Source organism: Mastomys coucha, unplaced genomic scaffold, assembly GCF_008632895.1.
Source record: "Mastomys coucha isolate ucsf_1 unplaced genomic scaffold, UCSF_Mcou_1 pScaffold15, whole genome shotgun sequence".
NCBI lineage: Eukaryota > Metazoa > Chordata > Mammalia > Rodentia > Muridae > Mastomys > Mastomys coucha.
Window position 1 is genome coordinate 92,579,990 of NW_022196897.1, and position 21,151 is coordinate 92,601,140.

Below are 21,151 nucleotides of genomic sequence, written 5' to 3' on the forward strand. Positions count from 1 at the left end.
CTTGCTGAGTCATCTAGACAAGCAATAGAATGGTCGGTTGTGAGACTTAGAACAGGATGTGTTTTAGATGTATTAGTTGGAACTGGGATCCACAACTCTGCATTTCAATTGGTTGTGTTTTTGTTCAAGTGTCTGTCTGTTGCAAAGAAAAGTTTCTTAGATGAGGGAGAGGACTACATTTATCTGTGTGTGTAAGGACATATACTTAGGATGTAATTATGGATTGTGATGGTTTAGTGAAGTTGTGATCGTGGGCTCTCCTCTGAGATCCATGACTTCACTCTTGTTGATCAGAAAAGAAGTGACTCCAGTCATTGTGGTGATGGTATTGAGTTTGTTTGGTGTCAAAGAAGATTCATGGATCATGGAGAAGCATGAACACACTAGTCCTTGAGGTGCATAAACACAGACTTGGGCTCTAAGAACTCTGTACACATGCCATTTTTCTGGTCCCAGGATCCATGACTTGATTTTCTTTTGATTTTCATCCTTCAGAAGTTTCACCATTGGCTGTCTCATATTAATTCCTGGTTTTATACTTGTGTTTAGCAAGAAAGAGCAAGAAGAAGTGAATTTATATCACCCAGTTCCAGATCATAAATCATTCTATTTAATCAGTTTAATCATTCGATGATAAATTCCCCAAATATAAGATCTTTCTTATACATCTCAATGTTTTTTGCAGTCCGTAATAGTTTCTAGCATCTTGTAGTTTTCCAGTATCTATTTGCAATTTGTGAGAATATTTATAACTATGAATTTTCCGTTGTCTCTAGCTTTTATAACTATAGAATTACATGTCCATTTGCCACTGATTTTATATGGGATAGAAATCATTAATGATTATTTAATGGATATTTGTGTCTGGGTTTGATGATTGGATATGGAAAGGATTCCCAGGTGGAGCAGTCTCTGGGTTTTCTTTCCTTCAGTCTCTGCTCCATAGTTTGTCTCTGTAACTCTGTAGCTGGGTATTTTGTATCCCTTTCTAAGAAGGAACGAAGCATAACTTTAAATATTGAATGAATAGATTGTGGATGTCAACAAATGTTGGCTGGCAGGAGCCTGATATAGCTATCTCCTGAGAGGCTCTGACAGTGCCCAACTAATACAGAAGTAGAGACTCACAACCTTCCATTGGACTGAGCATAGGGTCCCCAGTAAAGGAGCTAGAGAAAGGACCCAAGGAGCTGAAGGGTTTGCAGCCCCTTAGGACAAGTAACAATATGAACTAACTAGTACCCTCAGAGCTCCCAGGGACTAAACTATCAACCAAAGAGTACACATGGTGAGACTCATGGCTCCAGCAGCATATGTATAGCAGAGGATGGCCTAGTTGGTCATCAATGGGAGGAGAGGCCCTTGGTCCTGTGAAGTTTTATGCCCCAGTGTAGGGGAATGCCAGGGCCAGGAAGTGGGAGAGGATGGATTGTTGAGCAAGGGGAGGAGGCGGGAAATAGAGTTAGTTCTTTGTTTTTGTTTTTGATATTTTTTTGGAGGGGTAACCAGGACAGGAGATTTCATTTGAAGTGCAAATAAAGAAAATATCTAATAAAAATATTTAAAGTTATGTTGTAACGACCTATCTTAAGTGATATTCTTTATTTTTTTACTTTAAGTCTGGGGAGTGAATATCTTCAAGAGCAGATCTGAGGGATCCTACTCTGTAGGTGTATCTTTGGAGAGATCTTTTAGGCATGTGGGTGGAAGCACATTTTAATGTTGTTTTCCTTGGGAGAGTGAGTGATGCTGTGTTAGGAAACAGAAAGCAATCAGAATGTTGAGGAATTATTATGATTATTTAGTTTTTTAAATTATAGTTGTAAAATGTGTTTTTTAAACAAGGAAGAAGAATCCCGAGGATCTAGTATGAGAATTTGAAGGACAATGTGACTCTGGCACCATGCCTATTCTCCTTGATTATGTATAGATTTCTCTCATTTGTTTTCTGGTTTCTGTGCTTCTACTCAAGAGAAGAATAAAAGTTCCCTGATGAATACCATTGCACAACTCATAATAAAACAAAGTCAAGAGTGAAAAAGATAGAGTGTCTTATGGCTTGTCAAATTTTTATTATGGCCAGTGACACAATTCCTTTATCAAATCTCCAAAAGGCATTTCTAGGACAGTTAGTGGATTAAAAACAAAACAAACAATGGAAGTTCTAAATTCTGAAGGTGAAATTACAAGCAAAAACTAGTTCCTGTCCTCCTGGGAACTTAGTTTATGGAACTTAGCATCAGAAGCAAACTTCAAGTTGTCTCTTGGAGAGTAGGAATGGAGTTCAGGATGAGGAGTGCTGGTTTAGGCGTAATGAAGGCCCCAAGTTTAGTCCCCAGTGCTGAAAGTTTTAGTGTTTACCCCAGTTGCTATTTCTTTTGCAAGTTATATAGAATTGTGTGCCCATCAGCAGACCTGAATAGAGTCATCTGGTGGTCATGGTAGAAGATACATTCTATGCAAAAAGAAATCTGGACTATGGATCTGGACTAAAAAAGGTAGGTTTCCACTTTTGGGAAGAGACTGAGAAATCTATAATATGTGTTCTAGTTTTATATTAATATTGTAAGAAGTGTTTAAAAATTTGGTGGCTTAAAGCAACTGAGGTTTATTCTTATTGTTCTGTAGAATAGAAGGTCAGTACAGAGGTACTGAACTAAAATACTGTCAATTCTTTTCTAGAGACATTGGAAGATGATCAACTTGATATGATTTCCTAAAATTTAGAGAACCACCCATATTTATGTATGTAGTTCCATTTTTTTAGTCTTGTGTATATGTGTGTGTGTGCGCACATGCCTGGGAGACACACACAGAGAGAGAGAGAGAGAGAAAGAGAGAGAGAGAGAGAGAGAGAGAGAGAGAGAGAGAGAGAGAGAGAGAGAGGCAACCAGTCAGGCAGAGAGATAGAGATAAAGAGATAGAGACTAAGACAGGGATAGATAGCTAGATAAGTAGATAAATATATAGATACACATGGCTGGGTGGATAGAAAGGAAGGAAGGAAGGAAGAAAGGAAGACCACAGATAGAGAGCTGTATGTGAGTATAGTGCACATGTGCATGTGGATGAAGGAGTACATGTCTCTGGGCAGGCAGAGGCTGGAGGAGGAAGTTGGTTGTCTTCCCCTGTCACTCTTACATTATTTGTTTGATACAAAATTTCTCATTGAAATTGCAACTACTCAGGTGGTGGGGAAGCCTTGGCATTCCTGCTGACTGCATCCCTCTCCCCAGCACTAGGTTTACAGGTTGAGGTGTGGGCACGAGCAGCTTTCTACATGGGTGCTGAATATACAAGTTCTAGTTGCTGTGCTTGCAGAGCCAAGTGTTCTTAGTTACTGGGCCATCTCTCCAGTCCTTATTTTTCCATCTATAAATCTTTTTGATGTGCCAGATTCTCACACTGTATATCTTCAGTGTCAAGCTCAGCATGGTTTCATCTCAAGGCCCTTAACATTAATCACATGCAGAAAGTCTGTTTTGATAAGACATGTAATATATTCATAGGCCCCAGAGCCAGGGCACACCGAGCCATCCATATTCTGCCTATATCATCAGGTTCCATAAATGTTTGGAAGACTTAGCCTGTGATTGACTTAAGAACATCCAGCACTGCCTCTATTTTTAGGCATTACACACTATACATGCTGAGCACATCATGTAGCAAAACAATATTTAATTGGCCCATGGGATGATAATTCTGTGATGGGCCTTCTCCACATTTGTATCTTAAAGCCACAATCCCCAATAGCCACCCTTTGACCTGTCCCTTCCATATGAGGACATTACGAGAAGGTAGTAAGTCAGGAAAGCTGTGTTTACCCGAAAGCGACTCAGCTGACACCTTTACTTTGAACTTGTAGGTTCCAGAGCTTTGAGAAAACAGATGCCTGTTGTTAAACCTGGCGGTCTGTGGTATTTTAATATGGCAGCCGGAGCCAAGACAATTCACAAAACTACTTTTTTTTTGTCTTCTTCCTTTTCCACACAGTGATCCCTGTGCTTCCTTGCAGCTTCTGTTCATTTGTCTTTGTCTCAGCTTTTATTTAAGAAAATAAAAAGGGGCACAGAGCATGCTCAAGGCTGAATGAGAATGTAACATTTTGTCCAGAGGAAAATTAAATTCTGAGACAACATGCTGAAGGTGATGCTGTGGGCACTGGTGGGGGAAACTGGAATTCAGGAGATGGGGAAATTGCACTCAAGTGGAGATACCCTCATTTTACAGAGCCCATGTCAATCTAAAGCCCATTTCCATTTCAGTTTCCTGTATGTGTGAGGGGCTGGCATTCCCCGCTGTCTACATTTTTTTTCCAGAACCATCAAGGGCACACAAGTCATAGAAGAGCTGTGCTTTGTTCTGAGTTTGTGGCACCTATAAAAATATGAATAAATAAAAATAAATAATAATCATAATGATGCCTTCCTTTCTCATTTGATCTAATGATTTTGTAGGATATAAACCACAGAAGTTTCAAGCTATAAAATACTAATCAATTTCAGAAATGAAACAAACTTTGAGCTAGACATTCCTTGGAAATTCCAGGGTAGCTGATCAGAAAATTCTGAACCTAGACCACCCCCAATAACACCAAGGCTATAAAATGTATTGGTGTTTAGGAGAGGAGGATTCTGTGAGGAGGGATACCTCAGATAAGCTTTTGTGAAATCTCACCCTAAACTGTGCTGCTAAGGAAACAAGCGAAAGGTGTGGTCCTCATTGGAAGTGCCAGCGCAGCCAGCACTTTCAGAGCATCCTATATAGTTCCTAGAACTGCATGCAGTGCCTGAGGCTAGCTCACACTCAGGGAAACAAGATGCCATCATCCTTCTCTCTGATACTGGCTCACCATTTGAGGAATCCTGGAGTCTTAGTGAGAAACCCACCTGAGAAACAGCTACTTTTGAAAGAATCCAGTGCAAGATGGTTCTTGACAGAGACTTGAGGTACAGTGATGGATAAGGAAATTGAAGAGGAGATCCAAAGATGCTTGTCTGTTGATGTGGAATCCCCATGACAGTGGCAATGTGGTTGGAATGTCCCAGTAGAGGTACTTGGAAGAAAACTTAGGGGATTGTCAGCTTCTCTGACCAGATGTGAAGAACATCAGTCTTGTTTTGTAGTTGTCTTGTTTGCTCATTCTGTGCCCATCCCAGAGAGGCCAGTGACCTAAGGGCATGAGAAAGAAGGCTCAGGTGAGGAGAGAGAGAGCTGCATGCTTCCAGTCCTTCAGGCTGGGGGCCCTTCAACATCAGCAGCAGTGACGTTCTTATTATTTGGTATGACACTGTGAAAAGTTTATTGTTAAAAGTAACCAACAAGGTCATGTGGTGTGATAAACTTCTAAGGGCAGTTGCCAGAATCTAATGGACGATGGGAAAAATAAAACAAAGCTGCTTTTAGTATCACGCTCTAAGGCTCCTGCTTATTCAGTGTGCAAATGACAATGGCCACTGGACTAAAAATCAATTGAACTCAAATCAGTGTACCTGTGTTTAAAAGGATGGGTTACCCTTCCCCACACTACTGTAATGTAGTGTGTTACATTTCAAATGTAAGACAACTACTTAGAGCTTTCTGATGATGTTAAAAGACTATATATGGGCTGATAAGACATCTATCTCTTCATAAGAAATTGATGTATAATCATGAGAACTGGAGTTTGGATCCCCAGAACTCATGTCAAAATGAGTGGCCTGCAACTGTAACCCCAAGTTTGATGTATGTGCATGTGTAGGAGACAGGCAGATCTCTAGGGTTCATTGGCCAGCCAGCTGAGCTGAATGGATAAGGTGAAATGAATATCAACCAAAGAAGACAGCCAACAGTCACCTCTAGCCTACACATATGCATCAGACATGAACACACACATGAATATGCAACACAATTATTTACATTTTAGCTTTGATAATACTTGTTTTAAATATTATAATTATCATGCTTTCTATATTCAACTTCCCCTTTTAGATTAAAATGATTTTCCTCAGCCCTTTTATCCTCTTTTCTGTAACACATTAAACAACAAGACAAAATAAGACAGAACTGATCTGTTCTTGGCTTTTGTAATGTCATGGAAGGGACAAGTTTGTGTCCTGGTTCCAAATGCAATCTGTGCATGCAGTCCTTTGCTTTTAATGCTACCCAAACAGACATGATAACATTTCATTCAATCGACTCTTTTCTATTACAGAATGAAAGTATAAGACTCAAAAAAAAAAAAAAAAACCCTTATAATTCATGTTGAGTGCTTCAGGCACCAAAAGCATCCCATCACCGACAGCCTCAACCGTTCTGAAGAAATAGGTACTGGTATATAGAGAAAGACAGGAGCGATGCTTTCGGCCCTTAAGCAAAAAGGCCTTTATCTTTTTTAGTACTCTGATTTGAATTCCAGCCCCATGATAAGGAATCATGATGTTCTTTGTAATCAAAACAATTCTGATTGAAGGAGTGTTGTAAATTTGACCCAGGCATGTAAAAAATTTAATGTTTTAGGGCAACTCACTTCCTACCTGAAGCATCTATTATTTCAGTTGGTACTGTAGGCACATTTATTGTTTCACCATTTAATTTGAGCTGATTGTTTAAACACATGTGTCTTCATATGAATAGAGAGTCAGCAGCAACTTGACTGCAAGCACCTTCTATGGACAATGTATCTCTGTGGCATGGAGTCCTTTTTCTCCCTCAGAAACTTTTAAGAAGGGATACATACACATGCATATTTATTTCATTATTCTATTGTATTTGGGAATTCCATTGTGGAGGTGCATGTGTGTGTGTGAGTGTACGTGTGTGTGAGTGTACGTGTGAGTGTACGTGTGTGTGTGTGTGTGTGTGTGTGTGAATTCTTTTGCTTTAGGGCTCTGTCATGCACTATCCATGGTGTGAATGAATTTCTTACCCTGATTTATCTTGTTGCCTTTCTTTTGAACTCCCCCTCCCTTCTCTTTTCCCTTAAACTTAACAACTCGTTTGTTATTGATGTCATATGAACATTTCTTTTTCAGCATTGGGATATGGAATTGAGAACAAATGCTGATGGAATAAAGGCATTCTGTTCTAGATTTTGAAAAAATAGTGTTAAGATGGAAATACATATAGCTATGTAAAAGATCCTTTGAAACTTACTGCTTAATAATTTGTGTTATTTCTTTGTGCTTCTGGTTTTACTCCTGTCTAAGGACCTAATATCTAGTACTTGGTCTATCCACTTATTACATACCATCTTCTTTTCCCACACAGGGGTTGAGGCTTTGTAGTACTCTCATTTAAAACACTAATATTTCATCTTACTGTAGTGTGGACTCCTGACTCCATTAGTCTCCTAAACCTGTTACCTGTGAGAGAGCTGGGAAGTTTAAGCCATAGAGCAGATTGATACATCTACCCAGTGTTTCTATATTCTTGTTACTGTCAAAGAAATAGGTCAGAGACAAAACAAATTACTAAATTGGAAGGAAGTGCTATGGAGTAAAAGTACAGATTCTAGCAGTGAGTGCTGGCTTCTCAGGATCTCAAATAGCATCTCATGGGCAGTTTTTGATGCAGAACAGGATTATTTATAAGGTAAGGTAGGGATTCCAGGATGGGTCAGGATTTCCTAAGATTAGGTTGTTCTTATCTTCCCCTTCTTTTTGAACTACAAGTGTGATAACATCAGGTGCATGATGGGAACAGGAAACCTTGGGAGGGAAATGATACTCATATGCTATTGTAACAAGTAGCGAACAGTTGTGGTGTCTTTGGCTTGTCTCAGTAGACCCAGCCCAGTCAGTCTTGATTCTCTAAAGTGCTCACATGCTGTCTGGCTGTGGTACAGTTTTGTGGTTGCAATAGACTGTACTCATGTTCCCGACTGGCTATTCCTTCCCTCTCCCCATCCTCTTTCAAGTTGAAAGCAAGAGATTAAATCCCAGCCAAATGTCACAGTTTCCCTGTATATCTCTCCTCCTTATTCTCTCAAGATGAAACCTACGAAGAAACACTGGTGCACAGACTTGGCACACAGCTTCTGAAGTCTCAAGAATAGTCTCTCCGTTTCTCCTCTCCTTTTTATTTTTTCTCATTCTCCTTTTCCTTTCTTATTTTCCCCCTCCTTTCCTATCCCCTACACTGCACTACACATTAAAATTAAAGTACTAATTAACAAATCTATTTTTTTAAACAGAAGCTTGTGGTTTAGAGTGTATCTATGAACAACATTAGGTAACTAATTTTATACTTGGCTCACGTAGGTTGACGTGAAACATTACATTTGTGCTCTTTGAACACAGTGAGCTGCTGCATTAGCTAAGATAAAATTATTAGTAATAACAGATAAACCTACTGTGACTCAGTAGCTTAGAAAAGACAGGTTTCTTTCTGGCTCACATAAAGTCCGCTTAGAGGGAACAGATATGCAGGCGATTGTGGGTCCTCTGGCCCATTATTTAGGTGAGTAGAGGCTCTGCCACCTTGTATATGTGTCTTCCCAGGTTGCTTTAAACACTAATTCTTAACTGGCTGAGCAGTAAGAGATCCCCATTGCAGGGATTTTATGAACAAGACCTAGAAGAATCACATGCAATTTTTGATAACTATTCACCAGTAGAAGTCTGATATACTGTAACCTTCTTAGCAGTGAGGGTGGGAAATTTGGATGAGCTGTGTTCTAGGAACAAAGAGCAAGCAGTTTGGTGAGTATTCACCATTTTCCATCCAAGTCCAAATGTCTGAGAACAAACATTAGGTTCATTATTTTCCTTCATTAGAACTACCTCTTCCCTTCCCTGAGTCCACTGCCAGGCCCTCAATCTTCCGATGCTGAAAAGTTTGCTCCATAATTTCTAGATGTGGTTCTTTATGGTGTGAAAACCTATGAACTAAAAGACAAGCTAACATCCTTGTCCTTCTGTAGCCAGTATTCAGTAATGAAGAAGGGAGGCTTCCTTACCATAATCAACACTGCCACAGTAACTCCTCTCTTCATGGGTACAGGGTAAGGCACTGAAAACAACTTATGAGGCAAGCTTTATGAGATGCATCAGGTTCTGGTGAAAGTGGGTAGGAAGTTGCATTTTTTTAACTTGTCTCTGGGTTCAACTGCCTCACAGGGTTGGGAGAAGAGAGAGCTAGAGAGCCAGAAAGGTAATCAGAATTAATACCATAGACCCTGAATGTGCTGTCTCAAGGTTAGCTTTTTATCCTGAAAACAGTACAGAATCTGATCTGTTGCTAGATTTGCTCCAAGCTGTGACTGTATCTCTGTGAGGCTTCCCAGAGCCAGAAGAGACCCTAATGAGAACAGATGTTATGGACCTCAACTGAATGGAATCTCATGGGGGAAGGACATTTCTTGTCGTGGACCTTAGAGTTCATAGGTTTTGTTTTTGCCACTTTAGAAGGAATAGAGTTTCACTTTTACAAGGATGTGAAGCAAACAGAAACTTCTGGTTCTTCTTACCATTTTTTATTTTGACCTTAAAAAAAATCTATGCTGTAAAATACTTTCTCTCCAGTAGAATTATACACATAGTGGATGGACTCCTTAGCATTTTGTGTGTATCACCTTTCTAAATGTTGGTAATAGCGCTGTGAACTAGCTACAATTTACTCAATTTTTAAAAGTGGTAAAAACAAGTTCTAATATAGTTGGTTAAATTGCCCTAAATTTTTAGAAAGAGTTGAGGTGAGTTATTTTCCTGATTGCCTTATTGTGTCTTTCCAGAAATAACTGTGTAGATGGATTGAGAATTTGGTATATGATGTTGTAAGCATAAAAAGGACTCATGATACAAACGAATGTTGAAAGAGGTTCTCAAAACAAGGGTAGAAGGCCAAGAAGGAAAGGAAGCTTATTCCTATTTTGAGCTATTTTGAGTGAAGTTTGGACATTTCCACCCACTGTCTTTAAATGCCTAGCATATCTAGCAGTCACATTGTGTCTTGGGCTTCAAGGTGTAACCTAAGAGATTATGAGACTCTTTAATGAATATTTTTGTTTAGTTTTTAGATTCATTTCTTTGTTTTCGTTTTATCCATGTATCTCTGCCAAGTAGCTTTTGCATTTCTTTCTGACCCAATATGATTTTAATTACCTTGTAATCACTTAAGGACATTTTTTTTCTGTGTAAACTCCTAGTCTCCCTAGCTCATTTGGACCACTGATTCTTACCAATCTAATTGAATACAGTTCTTCAATAGTTTCTGAGTTTGAAATGACATTTTTCTTTCATTGACTCATTGGAAGTAGGCAAGGTTATATTTATTCTACTGTTGCAGAAATCAAAAAGCCAGAGAATGTAAGTAATTGTTCAAATGACATTTGCTAAAGATGATCCAGGATATAGTTCTAGAGCCATTGACCACACTACTTCTAATGAAAAGACTTGTGGTTTTGATCTCTAAAACTATAGGTAGAAAAAATGGCCTTTAAAAAACCACTTAAAGCAATCATTGCATTTTGCTAGTATTATCCTACTTTGATGTATCAAGACCTTGTCCATAATACAGCTGCAAGCCATATGCAATACTAGTCTGGAATGGTCATGATGGTTTATCAACACCTATTGTTTTAGTTACTGTTCTATTGTTATGAAGAGACACCATGACAAAGGAAATGATTATAAGAGAAAACATTTAATTGGGAGCTTGCATACCGTTTCAGAAGTATAGTCCATTATAATCATGGTAGGGAGCATGTCGTCATATAGGCAGGTGCTGGAACAGTAGCTGAGAGCTACATCCTCACTTATAAGGAGAGAGAGAAAGAGAGAGAGAGAGAGGGAGAGAAAGAGAGAGAGAGAGAGAGAGAGAGAGAGAGAGAGAGAGAGAGAGAGAGAGAGAGAGAGAGAAATATTTTGGGTCTGGCGTTGGCTTTTGAAACGTCAAAGCCCACCCCTAGTGATATACTTCCTTTAACAAGGCAATACCTCCTAATCCTTATTATCTTTTTAAATAATGTCCCTTCCTGGTGACTAAGGATTCGAACATATAACCCATGGGGTGCCATTCTTATTCAAATTACCACAACTATAGTTTCTTATTTTTTTATTATTAATGTTTGGTTTTTGAAATTTTTATACATGCATTTAATATATTTGATACTCTTATCTCCCCACACTCTCTTATCTCCTTCCCATTTCTATCATTCCCTACTCATCCTTGCCAGTCTCTTTTCCAAATTCATGAGTTTTCATTTTGTGACCCATTTATCTAGAGCCATCTGTGTGACTATTGGGTTGTAACTGTCCAGTGGAGCCTGGTAGGGACACTAGTCAGTGCACAACAGAAGGCAATGGCTTCTTTTCCCTAAATTTGTCAGTAGCAAAGTATTCATTAATGAGAGATTTAGCTCTGTGAGCTCTCTCATCATCCTTGTTCAATAGACCTATTCATGTGCAGACTCAGGGCAGGCATCTATAGCTGCTATGAGTTCATGATCACAAGGGCTGCTTTCCACAGAAGCCACCATTTTACAACTCTTACATTCTTCCTACCCCTCCTCAGCACCATTCCCTGAATCTTATGAGGTATGGGATAAATGTCCTGCTTATGAACGAGCCCGCATCTGTCCTTAATTCTCAGTGCCCGATGTAGCCACAAGTCTGCATTCAGCATCATTCTGAGAAAGAGAGACTTCTCTGATGAAGGCTGGAACTTGCATCTGTGTATGTGTAAAAACATGCAAATATTTAGAAGACAGTTTGATGCTCTGTCAATGTAAACAAATAGCATTTCGGTCCCTCCTTGGGTCTAATGGTCTTAATTACCTTCCCCATCATACACGAAGTTTAATAGACATGGATTTCCTTTTTCGGAATGAGCTTCAAATCCAATCAAAGAGTAGTTGATTACCCTCTATCTTAGTCCAATTTTCTGTTGCTATGGTAAACACCACAGACAGAAGCAATTTGGAGAGTAAAGTTTATTTCCCCTTACAGGTTATGGTCCATCATTGAGCATAGTCAGGACAGGAACTCAAAGCAGGAGCTTGAAGCAGAAAGCAACAGAGGAAAACTCATTACTGGCTCTGCATGGAAGTTACTCTAAGCTTAGTTCCAGCTTGATTTTTCTGTCTCACGAAACTCAAGTGTTTGGTATCTTCAGAAATAGGCTATTCTGGCTTCGAGACATTTACTTTCCATTTTTTAAAATACCTTCTTCGGGCTGGGCGGTGGTGGCACACGCCTTTAATCCCAGCACTTGGGAGGCAGAAGCAGGCCTGGTCTACAGAGTGAGTTCCAGGACAGCCAAGGCTACACAGAGAAACCCTGTCTCGAACCCCTCCCCCCCCCCCCCCCCAAAAAAAAAAAAACCTCTTGAGACTGGCGAGATGGCTCAGCGGATAAGAGCACTGACTACTCTTCCGAAGGTCCTGAGTTTGGATCCCAGCAACCACATGGTGGCTCACAACCACCCGTAATGAGATCTGATGCCCTCTTCTGGTGCGTCTAAAGACAGCTACAGTAAATTACGCCGGAGTGAGCGGGGCTGGCAGAGGTCCTGAGTTCAATTCCCATCAGTCACACACATGATAGCTCATGGTCATCTGTACAGCTACAGTGTAGTCATACATAAAATAAATAAAATAAATCTTTAAAAAATAAAATAAAATACCCTCTTCATTTTAGTTAATGCTTCCCTTTTGCTATTTCATCTCTTCCATTCCTCATATCCTCCCCATAAACTTTTCTACACCCTGTATTTCTCTTTGCTACTTTCCTATTTAATATAGTTTTATTTCCATCTCTGCAAAACTGATGTGCAGTAGAATAGGAAAGCTATCATAAGAGCCAAAGACCAGGGTTCTAATTCTAATTCTGCAATGTACAGCCTCTATGACTTATCTGAATACCGTCCAGATTAGATCTTGGGAATAATATCTATCATGTGGGTAAATATAGAGCAAGAGCACCCTCTTTGAAACACAGAGAGGGAAATTGCTAGACATCATGTGTGCTGGTGTCTTGATCTTGAGCCTTTGTCACCTAGAACTATGAGTAATCCATTTCTATTGTTTATCACTTACCTTAGACTAACTCAACTAAGACAGTGATCTTGTTGATTTAACTTTAATAGCTGTAATTCTTCCATTGCCAACACTGAAGAAATGATCCAGAGAGCCTCCAGGATCTCTGTGCACTCCTCTTTCTATGTTTTCCCCAACCTTACACAAAAATGATTTCAAAATATGACAGAAAGCACAACAGCAAAATGCTTTTAGAAATGCAAAAACACTTACTATTTCCAAAGATGAAAAGTGGTAATTTTGTAGAAACACTAGGAATCACACTTAATGACTTTTCCTAGCAATATTATAAACATATCAACATGTAGGCTAATCTGTTTGTATAGAAAACAATTAAACTTTGACTTTCATTAGTAGCAATTTTATTAAAAAAATAAGATTTAAATAAATTAATCAAGCATCATAACTGTGAAATAAGTACATGATGAAAAGAGTTTACATTTTAAATGAATTCAACTTATGATGTATTTGAAAGGAACAAACGATTTAGGAGCACATGGATAGGTAGAAGAGAAGCAGGAGGCCCTAGAGAACAGCAGTTTTCCCTTCATGGTTCACTTTTTATAACCATTAATTTATACAGGTGTGTTTGTAGGCAAGCTGAATGTATTTAATTAATCACTGCAATTTCTTTGAAACCTACTTCAAAACCTTCCCTCCCTGCATGCAAGGGAAAGCTGGTGAAATCAGGGAGTTTTGCAGACCCCTAATAGCATTTGATCACTTCTGAAAGCAATGAATAAATGTGGACTAATATTCACAGTTCCAAATTAATTTTTTTTTCTTTTCCTTTAACTAAAGAACTTGGTGGCAATACCTTGAAAATTCTGAGCTTGGTCACTTCCTCCTGTCCTCATCTGCATGGAACAATCCACAGATGTTTGATCCTGTCTCAATACCCCACAGACTTCAGAAGCGTTGAGTAGCCTAGCCTTGTGGGGACCAACTTCTCTCAGCCAGCTACATCAGAATTTCCCGGCATATGGCATGTCTCCCCTTTCTTTTTCTTAAGGAAGGCATTGAGCTTCTCTTAGAATTCCATGCAGACTTTAAGCCTTAAGTTTACAATCATGCTGGAGTCTCTACAAGCCTGATGGCTCTAAAAAGGCAGGTGGTCGTGCTAGGTTTAGCTCTTTCACAGATTTCCACCTTCCTTTCCTCCCTCTGGACTCATGCATCCCTCTGTCTAAAAGGAAAGGATTGCTCTAGAAGGTTCCTAAGGTTGTTGATGAGGAAAAGCCTCCCACACCCCAAGCTGAGAGTTGCAAGTGAATGACTTAGATAACCAACAGTCTGGATAGAGGGATGAGTGGCGTAGGGTCCTGGCCCTGGCCCTTCCAGTCCTGAGCTCCTCCTCCCCATCTGTCAGGACAGCATATGACAGAGGGTCGGAGGGTCCCCAAGCCAATGGCTTGTAGCCCCAGCACAGAGCAGACACAGACATATTGGATATCATGGTCCTTCAGGCCAAGAGTGGTCCAACAGCAATGTCCATTGTTTATTCTTTCATTTCACTGAAGGAGCAGTAGCTGGGTCCCAGGCCTCTCACAGTGCAGTCAGTGCTGTCGCTGTCACACTTGCCACAGTGACATTCAGTGGCTACTGGATACGTGTAGAGGGAGTCTGAGTGGCGGGCACAGCCAGGCAATCTTATGGTCTCATACACCAGTTCCTTGAAGGTACATACTTTCTGGGTATTGGGTCGAGCTGGGTCCTTATACACCAGATCCTGAGGAGTTCAGGAAAGGGAGAATGAGGATATATAATATATATACACACACACACACACACATATATATGATTTGAAGTTTCTCATTTTAAAATAAGACAGTAACTTAATTTTGCATGTTGTCACATTTAACTATTAAAACCCTCATAATCACACAGACCACCTATTTAGTATCCTTCATTTTCCAACTTTTCTGGAACATTTTCTAATTGTTCTGGAAGTCTTACAGAAAATGTAAGTAATTTCTTTCATAATTCTATGTTCATATCAGGATATTTGTTATTTGTTAAAATGCAAAGGCACTTTGATTATCAATATGGAAGAATGATGAAAAGAGACATAACGACTTAGAATTTTTGTTGCCTTTTCATACTTAATTAAAAGATATGTTAACAACAACTTAAACTACAAATCTTACAGCTTAACTTTCAGAAAAGAAATATATTGTTTTGCATTTATAAAAAGTAAGATAATATATGTGAATATTAATGTTCATCATTATACAATCTACATATATAACATTAAATATTATTGTTCCTGAACCTTTGTAATATGCTAATCATTCCATTGCTTGGCAGACAATTTTCTTCTTTTAAGTGATATTTACTTTGTAATTGGTATTACCTTCAAAGGACGTATACTTTGCATATAAGATTCTTTTTTCAAAAACAACACATTTTTCCTTCTAACACTTTCCTGCGGAGAGTTTATTTGTGTTGAGGGAAGAAAATAAAGCTGCTGCTCTTTTTATTTTGATGCCATGTTACCTAATTGATAGCCCTAGAAATGGGCAATACATTGTATAGAAGTGGGGTTTGATCAAACTCTTTTATAATTAAATAAAGTGCATTTCATTAGAAAGTTCTACTTTTTATAAGGTGCTAATTGTGTCTTCATGTAACATAGATGCATATTTGAAATTATTTCTATGTCAAAGTCAAGACCGCTGTTATAAAAATTGCCAACATAGGAAATATTGGAGTTCTTTTATGATTAAATATATGTAGTCCCTATTTATTTCTCTACATACAAAATATGGCATAGAAATAATTTATATTTATAGTCAGTATGTTACCAAGTATATCTAATTCTAAGATTTACTAAGTTCATCCAAATCAAATCCCAACCTCAAACTGACATTCTAATTATTAATCCATTCACAACACAGTATTAACTATAGAACTTGTGCTATTGCTTAGGAAGTTAAAATATTGATAAAGTGAGAACTCATCAATCTTGGCTCATACAGCTTCCCAGCACCCTGCCTCCAGCAGAGCACAGGACCTACCCTGGTGTAGCAGTAGCCTGCACACCAAGTGGTATTGATGCTTATGCAGAAACGGCACTCTTCCTTCTCTATTGAGATGGTGATGTTGGTCAATTCACAGCTATGGCAGCAGATTGCTCTCCAGCACCAGAGTAGGATGCAAAGCTGGATCGACTTCATCATGGTCTGCGAAGCAAACAGCTGTGTCCTGGTAGCAATAGAGAAATCAAATAATTAAAATCATTGTAAAAATTGATCAGTTGAGAAGCAGTTAACCCATCTATCCCTCTCAAGCATTCTACTCGAGCACTGAATTTTTACTTTTTGCTTCACGGACCAATGTTCCTCCTTATTTTTGGGGATGGGATGGGATTATGGTAGAATAAAAGTAGAGACATATAGATCAAAACTCCAATATGATGATTTAACCAAAGCAGTATTTACAGATGGAATTGTTACTATCTTAAATAGTAAAATTACTCTAATCAGATAATTGTGATCCTTATATTTGCTACTTCATTAACAGTTTTAAAGAGTAGTTTGTTTAAAAGGAAGAAAAAATTATAAAATGTAATTATGTCTTCATTTTTATCATGATTTAAACATGTTTCTGTTTGTCCACATCTGTTAACAAAGAGGCTGTTTGGAAGTTAGGCAAAACTGCTCTATAAGTTAGATCCTTCATAACAGTACATTGACCACATTCAAGAAGCCAAGTTAATAAGAATAAGTTTCTGTACAGCAGTGACAGAGAATTCTTATCCCTTCTTCAAATCCTAAAGGTCTGCAGTTTTCAAAGTAGCTGTCCTTGTTGCACCAAGTGCTGCGACTCACCTGTGCGACTCACCTGTGCAGTCAGCTGTATCTTCTGGGGTAAGCTGAATCCTGAGTCAAGCCACAACTCATCTTTTATACACACTTAGCACCCTGTGGATTTACTGGGTGTTAACGTGACCGATACCGACAGAAAGCCTGCTGAAAGGGAATCATTGTTTAGACAGACAGGGAGATCAAGCCTCGCCAAAGCAGTCTAAATGCCACAGGGCAGAAAATGCTATCAGTGATGAAGGTCTCTGTACAAACCAAATCTGATATGGTAACACACCCACTCCTTTACCTTGCTAAATTAAATGTGACTCTAGAGTCTAGACTGTTCTTTCTGATCTTTAACTTGGAGAACTCAGAATCCTTTCTGAGCATTGCTTTGGCTCCACTGACAAGGTACACCAAAATATGTCTAGTAGACTGGTCCAAGAGCAGATTGAATGCTCCAAGTGTATGAACAAATAGGAAGTATTTCTGCATCTTCTTCCTATAGGCTGTGTCTTTCCTTATGACCATATTCAGCTCTCCTAATCTCAATTCCCCCTTTTCTGATGCTTTATGAAGAAGGTTCTAGTTGTTTGTAATTTTCTAAATATAATATTGATGGGTTCCTCCAGATCTCTGCCTGTGATGCCCTCTCTGTCACCAATGTCCTTGCTTCTTTCCTGTCTTTTCCTCCCCCTCCAAAGTTCTCCAACCTTTACCACACAAAGGTGCTTCACCTCTAATTTAGGGCCAAAGGTAAGGAGAGTTATAATCTCTACTTTCTGATTGTAGTTATTTATATACCCATTTCTTCCAGTTTTCTATGAACTCTTTAGAGAATGAGGTTGTTTAACTCATTTATTGATTTGTTTTTTTCCCTCCGTCCCTCTCATTCATTGATTTGTAATATTCATTTATTAATAGTATGATTAGAAACAAAGATCAATAGTGTAAAAATGTTAGGGGAGTATGTCAGAAATGTAACAGAAATTAGAGTACAGTGTAAGTAGTTCGATTTTCACTCTGTGTGATGTGATCCACTGTAGGATTTTGAGTAAAGAATTTAATAATCTGCTTTAAAGAAATCCTTCTCTTACTATTTTGCTCATATAGAGAAACACAGGTAGAAGCAGGAAGACATCACTAGGATGGTTTACAGTAACACAGGTGAGACATGTTGTTTTTTTGGACCAATGTGGGAACAATAGATACTATGAGTCATCCTCTGACTCTGGATATATTTTGAAATTAGAAAGAAAATTTCTGCTGGATTGATACTGAGTATGGAAGAAAGGTAAGGATGACTCTAAAGATGGGATGGCTAAGGATGTACATTTTGGGGAAACGTAAGACATTCTGTACAGATATGTTGATCATGATGTGTCTATAATATACTTACATCGACTGGTGAATCTAGATTTAGAGCAATATCTTGACTGAAGGTGTAATTTTTGGAGTTGATAACATGGGACTGGATGAGATTACCAAAGGAGTGAATTTAATGAGAATAGAATAGTTGAAAAGGGTTAAACTCCAATACTGCTATTTCAAGAATACAATGAATCTTCTTCTTCCTCATCCTCTTTGTTTTCTTCTTCATTCTTCCTCTCCTTTTTTTTCCATCCAAATGAAGTTGAGAAGGGACATTGAGTAGTGTATGGATTGAGGAGAATGTGGTTTCCTAGAAGCCAGGTGCATGTTATTGCTTCTCAACCTTTTAAACAAATACCCAGTTATGGCTTCCATCCACTCAACTTCTCTAGCTAAGGATTAGATCTTCACATCTCGAGATATACAACTCTGATCCCTCCTCTTATGCAGCATTTGACTTACATGTCAGGGGAGAGGAAGTGACATGTAGCGAATATAGACAATTTCTTTAAGAATTTTCTTATAAGCATCAGCAAGAAAACTATATAATTGAACAATGTAGAAGTAGAGTAAAAATAGTTTATTTTTATTTTTATTTTAAGAGGAGGAAATAAATGAATGTTCACATGGAGTTAGGATGTTTATATAGAATGAAAACTTGGAGAGATTCTTGAGTGTCCCTAAAGAAAAGAGTAAATACAAGGTTTTAGAGCATATATGGAGATTCTAATTTAGGTGGGCAGGTGTGTTAGGAGGGCAGGTGTGGTGGGAGAGCAGGTATGGTAGGAGGGCAGCTGTGGTAGGTGCACTGGTGTGGTTGGAGGGAAGGTGTGTTGGGAGGACAGGTATGGTAGGAGGGCAGGAGTAGTGGGTGGGCAGGAGTAGTAGGAGGGCATGTGTTGTGGGAGGACAGATACATATGGAGGGCAGGTATGGTGGGAGGGCTAGTGTAATAGGTGAGCAGGTGTGATAGGTGGACAGATGTGGTACGAGGGCAGATGTGGTAGGAGAGTGGTGTGGTAGGAGAGCAGGTATGGAAGGAGGGTGGGTGTAGTGAGAGGACATGTATGCATGGAGAGTAGGTGTGGTAGGTAGGCAGATCTGGAGGGAGGGCAGGTATTGTAGAATAACAGGGGTGGTGAGAAGGCAGTTGTGGTAGGAGGACAAGTGTGGAAGGGGTATAGGTGTGGTGCGAGGCCAGGTGTGGTAGCTTCAGATGCTTGTGGGCAAGAATCATAGTCACAGGGTATAAGCTAGCCTCTAATTAATTTCCTTTTCTTAGTAAAATTGACACCACGTCAGATAACAACCACAACCATCATTTAGTAGTACGGACCAGGGGTTTGCTGAGAATTGTGGAAATCTTTCTAAAGGAGTCTTAAATTGGTATTGCTCTTGACAATACCTTATATTTTGGAGTATACTTTTCATGAACTTAATCTACACTGACAAAGTGTATTTATATGGCCATATATCAATTTCTGTATTTCAACAATTTGTATATATGTAGTTTTAGTAATTCCCAAAGTTCATACTTAAAAATATTAGCAACTTCTTTACATTAGTGCCCACTACTCCCTAAACACATAAGTAAGCATATTAAATATGTGTTCACACATAATCTTGACAATAACTTTTTGAAGGAGTTTTTATTCCTGGTTAGAAGATGTGGAAAGTGAAACTATGCAAGACTCCACCCTTGGAGTAAAGCTGGTGTTTGAACTCAGGTTTCTTTGCCTCCACATCGATCGTGCGACTCAATGAGCCATGCATATTTTGAGTGGTGTAAAGATCTCACCACTGGCTTTTTTTTTTTTTTTTGAAAGAGGTCAAGACAGACTCTTTGAAACAGTGGTGCCAACTTTAAGTGAAGTAACAGTGAAGACTTATAGACCAAGTTCATTTATTTCAAATAAAAAAAGTTAAACTATTCTAACTGTCGATGTTTTTACTTATGTTTACATTTATTTCGGTTACTGTTCTAAAATAGCCTCATTCTCTGTTTGTTTGTTTGTTTTTGGTTTTTCGAGACAGAGTTCTTCTGTATAGCGCTGGCTGTCCTGGAACTCACTCCGTAGACCAGGCTGGTCTAGAACTCAGAAATCTGCCTGCCTCTGCCTCCCAAATGCTGGGATTAAAGGCGTGCGCCACCACTGCCCGGCTTTTTGTTTTGTTTTGTTTTGTTTTGTTTTGTTTTTGTTTGTTTGTTTGTATATAGCCTCATTCTCTTTGCACATACCTTATAGTTTGGTTCATCTCTTTCATATATTTGTTAATTGATGTCAGTAGCTCACTGAGCACTCTTATACACTGTTTTATTGTTTTATTATTAATGCAATTAAAAAAATGAGAACCTCACTGACTTTTCTCTGTGCTGAGCAGGTCTTCCCTAGACTGTTGGCTGTTCATCTGGCACCTTTCTCTTCTTTTGTTCTGCTGTTTGGGGAGGGCATCTGCAGGGTTCACCATTCAGACTGCTATGTGGATAGGCTTTTACCCAAGGGCACTGCTTAGCCAAAAAAAGAGGGGAAGTGTGTGTGCTTCGCTCTCCTCGTGTGCTGTTTCCTTTACTATTATGACTGTTTACTGGTGGGACTTTGTGTGTCTTGCATCCACAGGTTACAAGGACCAGCTCCTCTCTGAGGCCAGACCCAGGTCTTCGGAGGACATCCGTGTTGTGCTTTTGACCTCTCTTAAGGATCTCTCCTTCTGACCTCTGGCAGTTCCCTTTGCAACCTTGTCTGTCCCGTGGGTAAGGAGGGCTTTTCTGCATTGATTCGTTTTCCTGTGCAGTTTCTCAGCAATTCCTGTGTTCACATTCTAAGTTCCACCCCACAGTTACCTGGCAATAGCCAGGTATGCTCCTCCCCCCCAGTTACCTGGCAACAGCCAGGTATACCTGACCCACTGTAAAAGGGGCTGCTTGCCCCCTCCCCTCTTCTTGCTCTCTTGCCTTTTG

At 39.2% G+C, this 21,151-nt stretch overlaps 1 protein-coding gene across 1 annotated transcript; it reads right to left on the reverse strand.

The window, feature by feature from the left end:
• Positions 1 to 13,360: 13,360 nt before the first annotated feature.
• On the reverse strand, positions 13,361 to 16,896 carry Fshb (follicle stimulating hormone subunit beta). Its single transcript, XM_031373595.1, has 3 exons — positions 16,859 to 16,896; positions 16,033 to 16,219; positions 13,361 to 14,744 (listed from the first exon to the last, which is right to left on the reverse strand). The coding sequence occupies exons 2-3, from the start codon at positions 16,192 to 16,194 to the stop codon at positions 14,514 to 14,516; spliced, it is 393 nt and encodes a 130-aa protein (XP_031229455.1). The 5' UTR covers positions 16,195 to 16,219; positions 16,859 to 16,896; the 3' UTR covers positions 13,361 to 14,513.
• Positions 16,897 to 21,151: the final 4,255 nt, after the last annotated feature.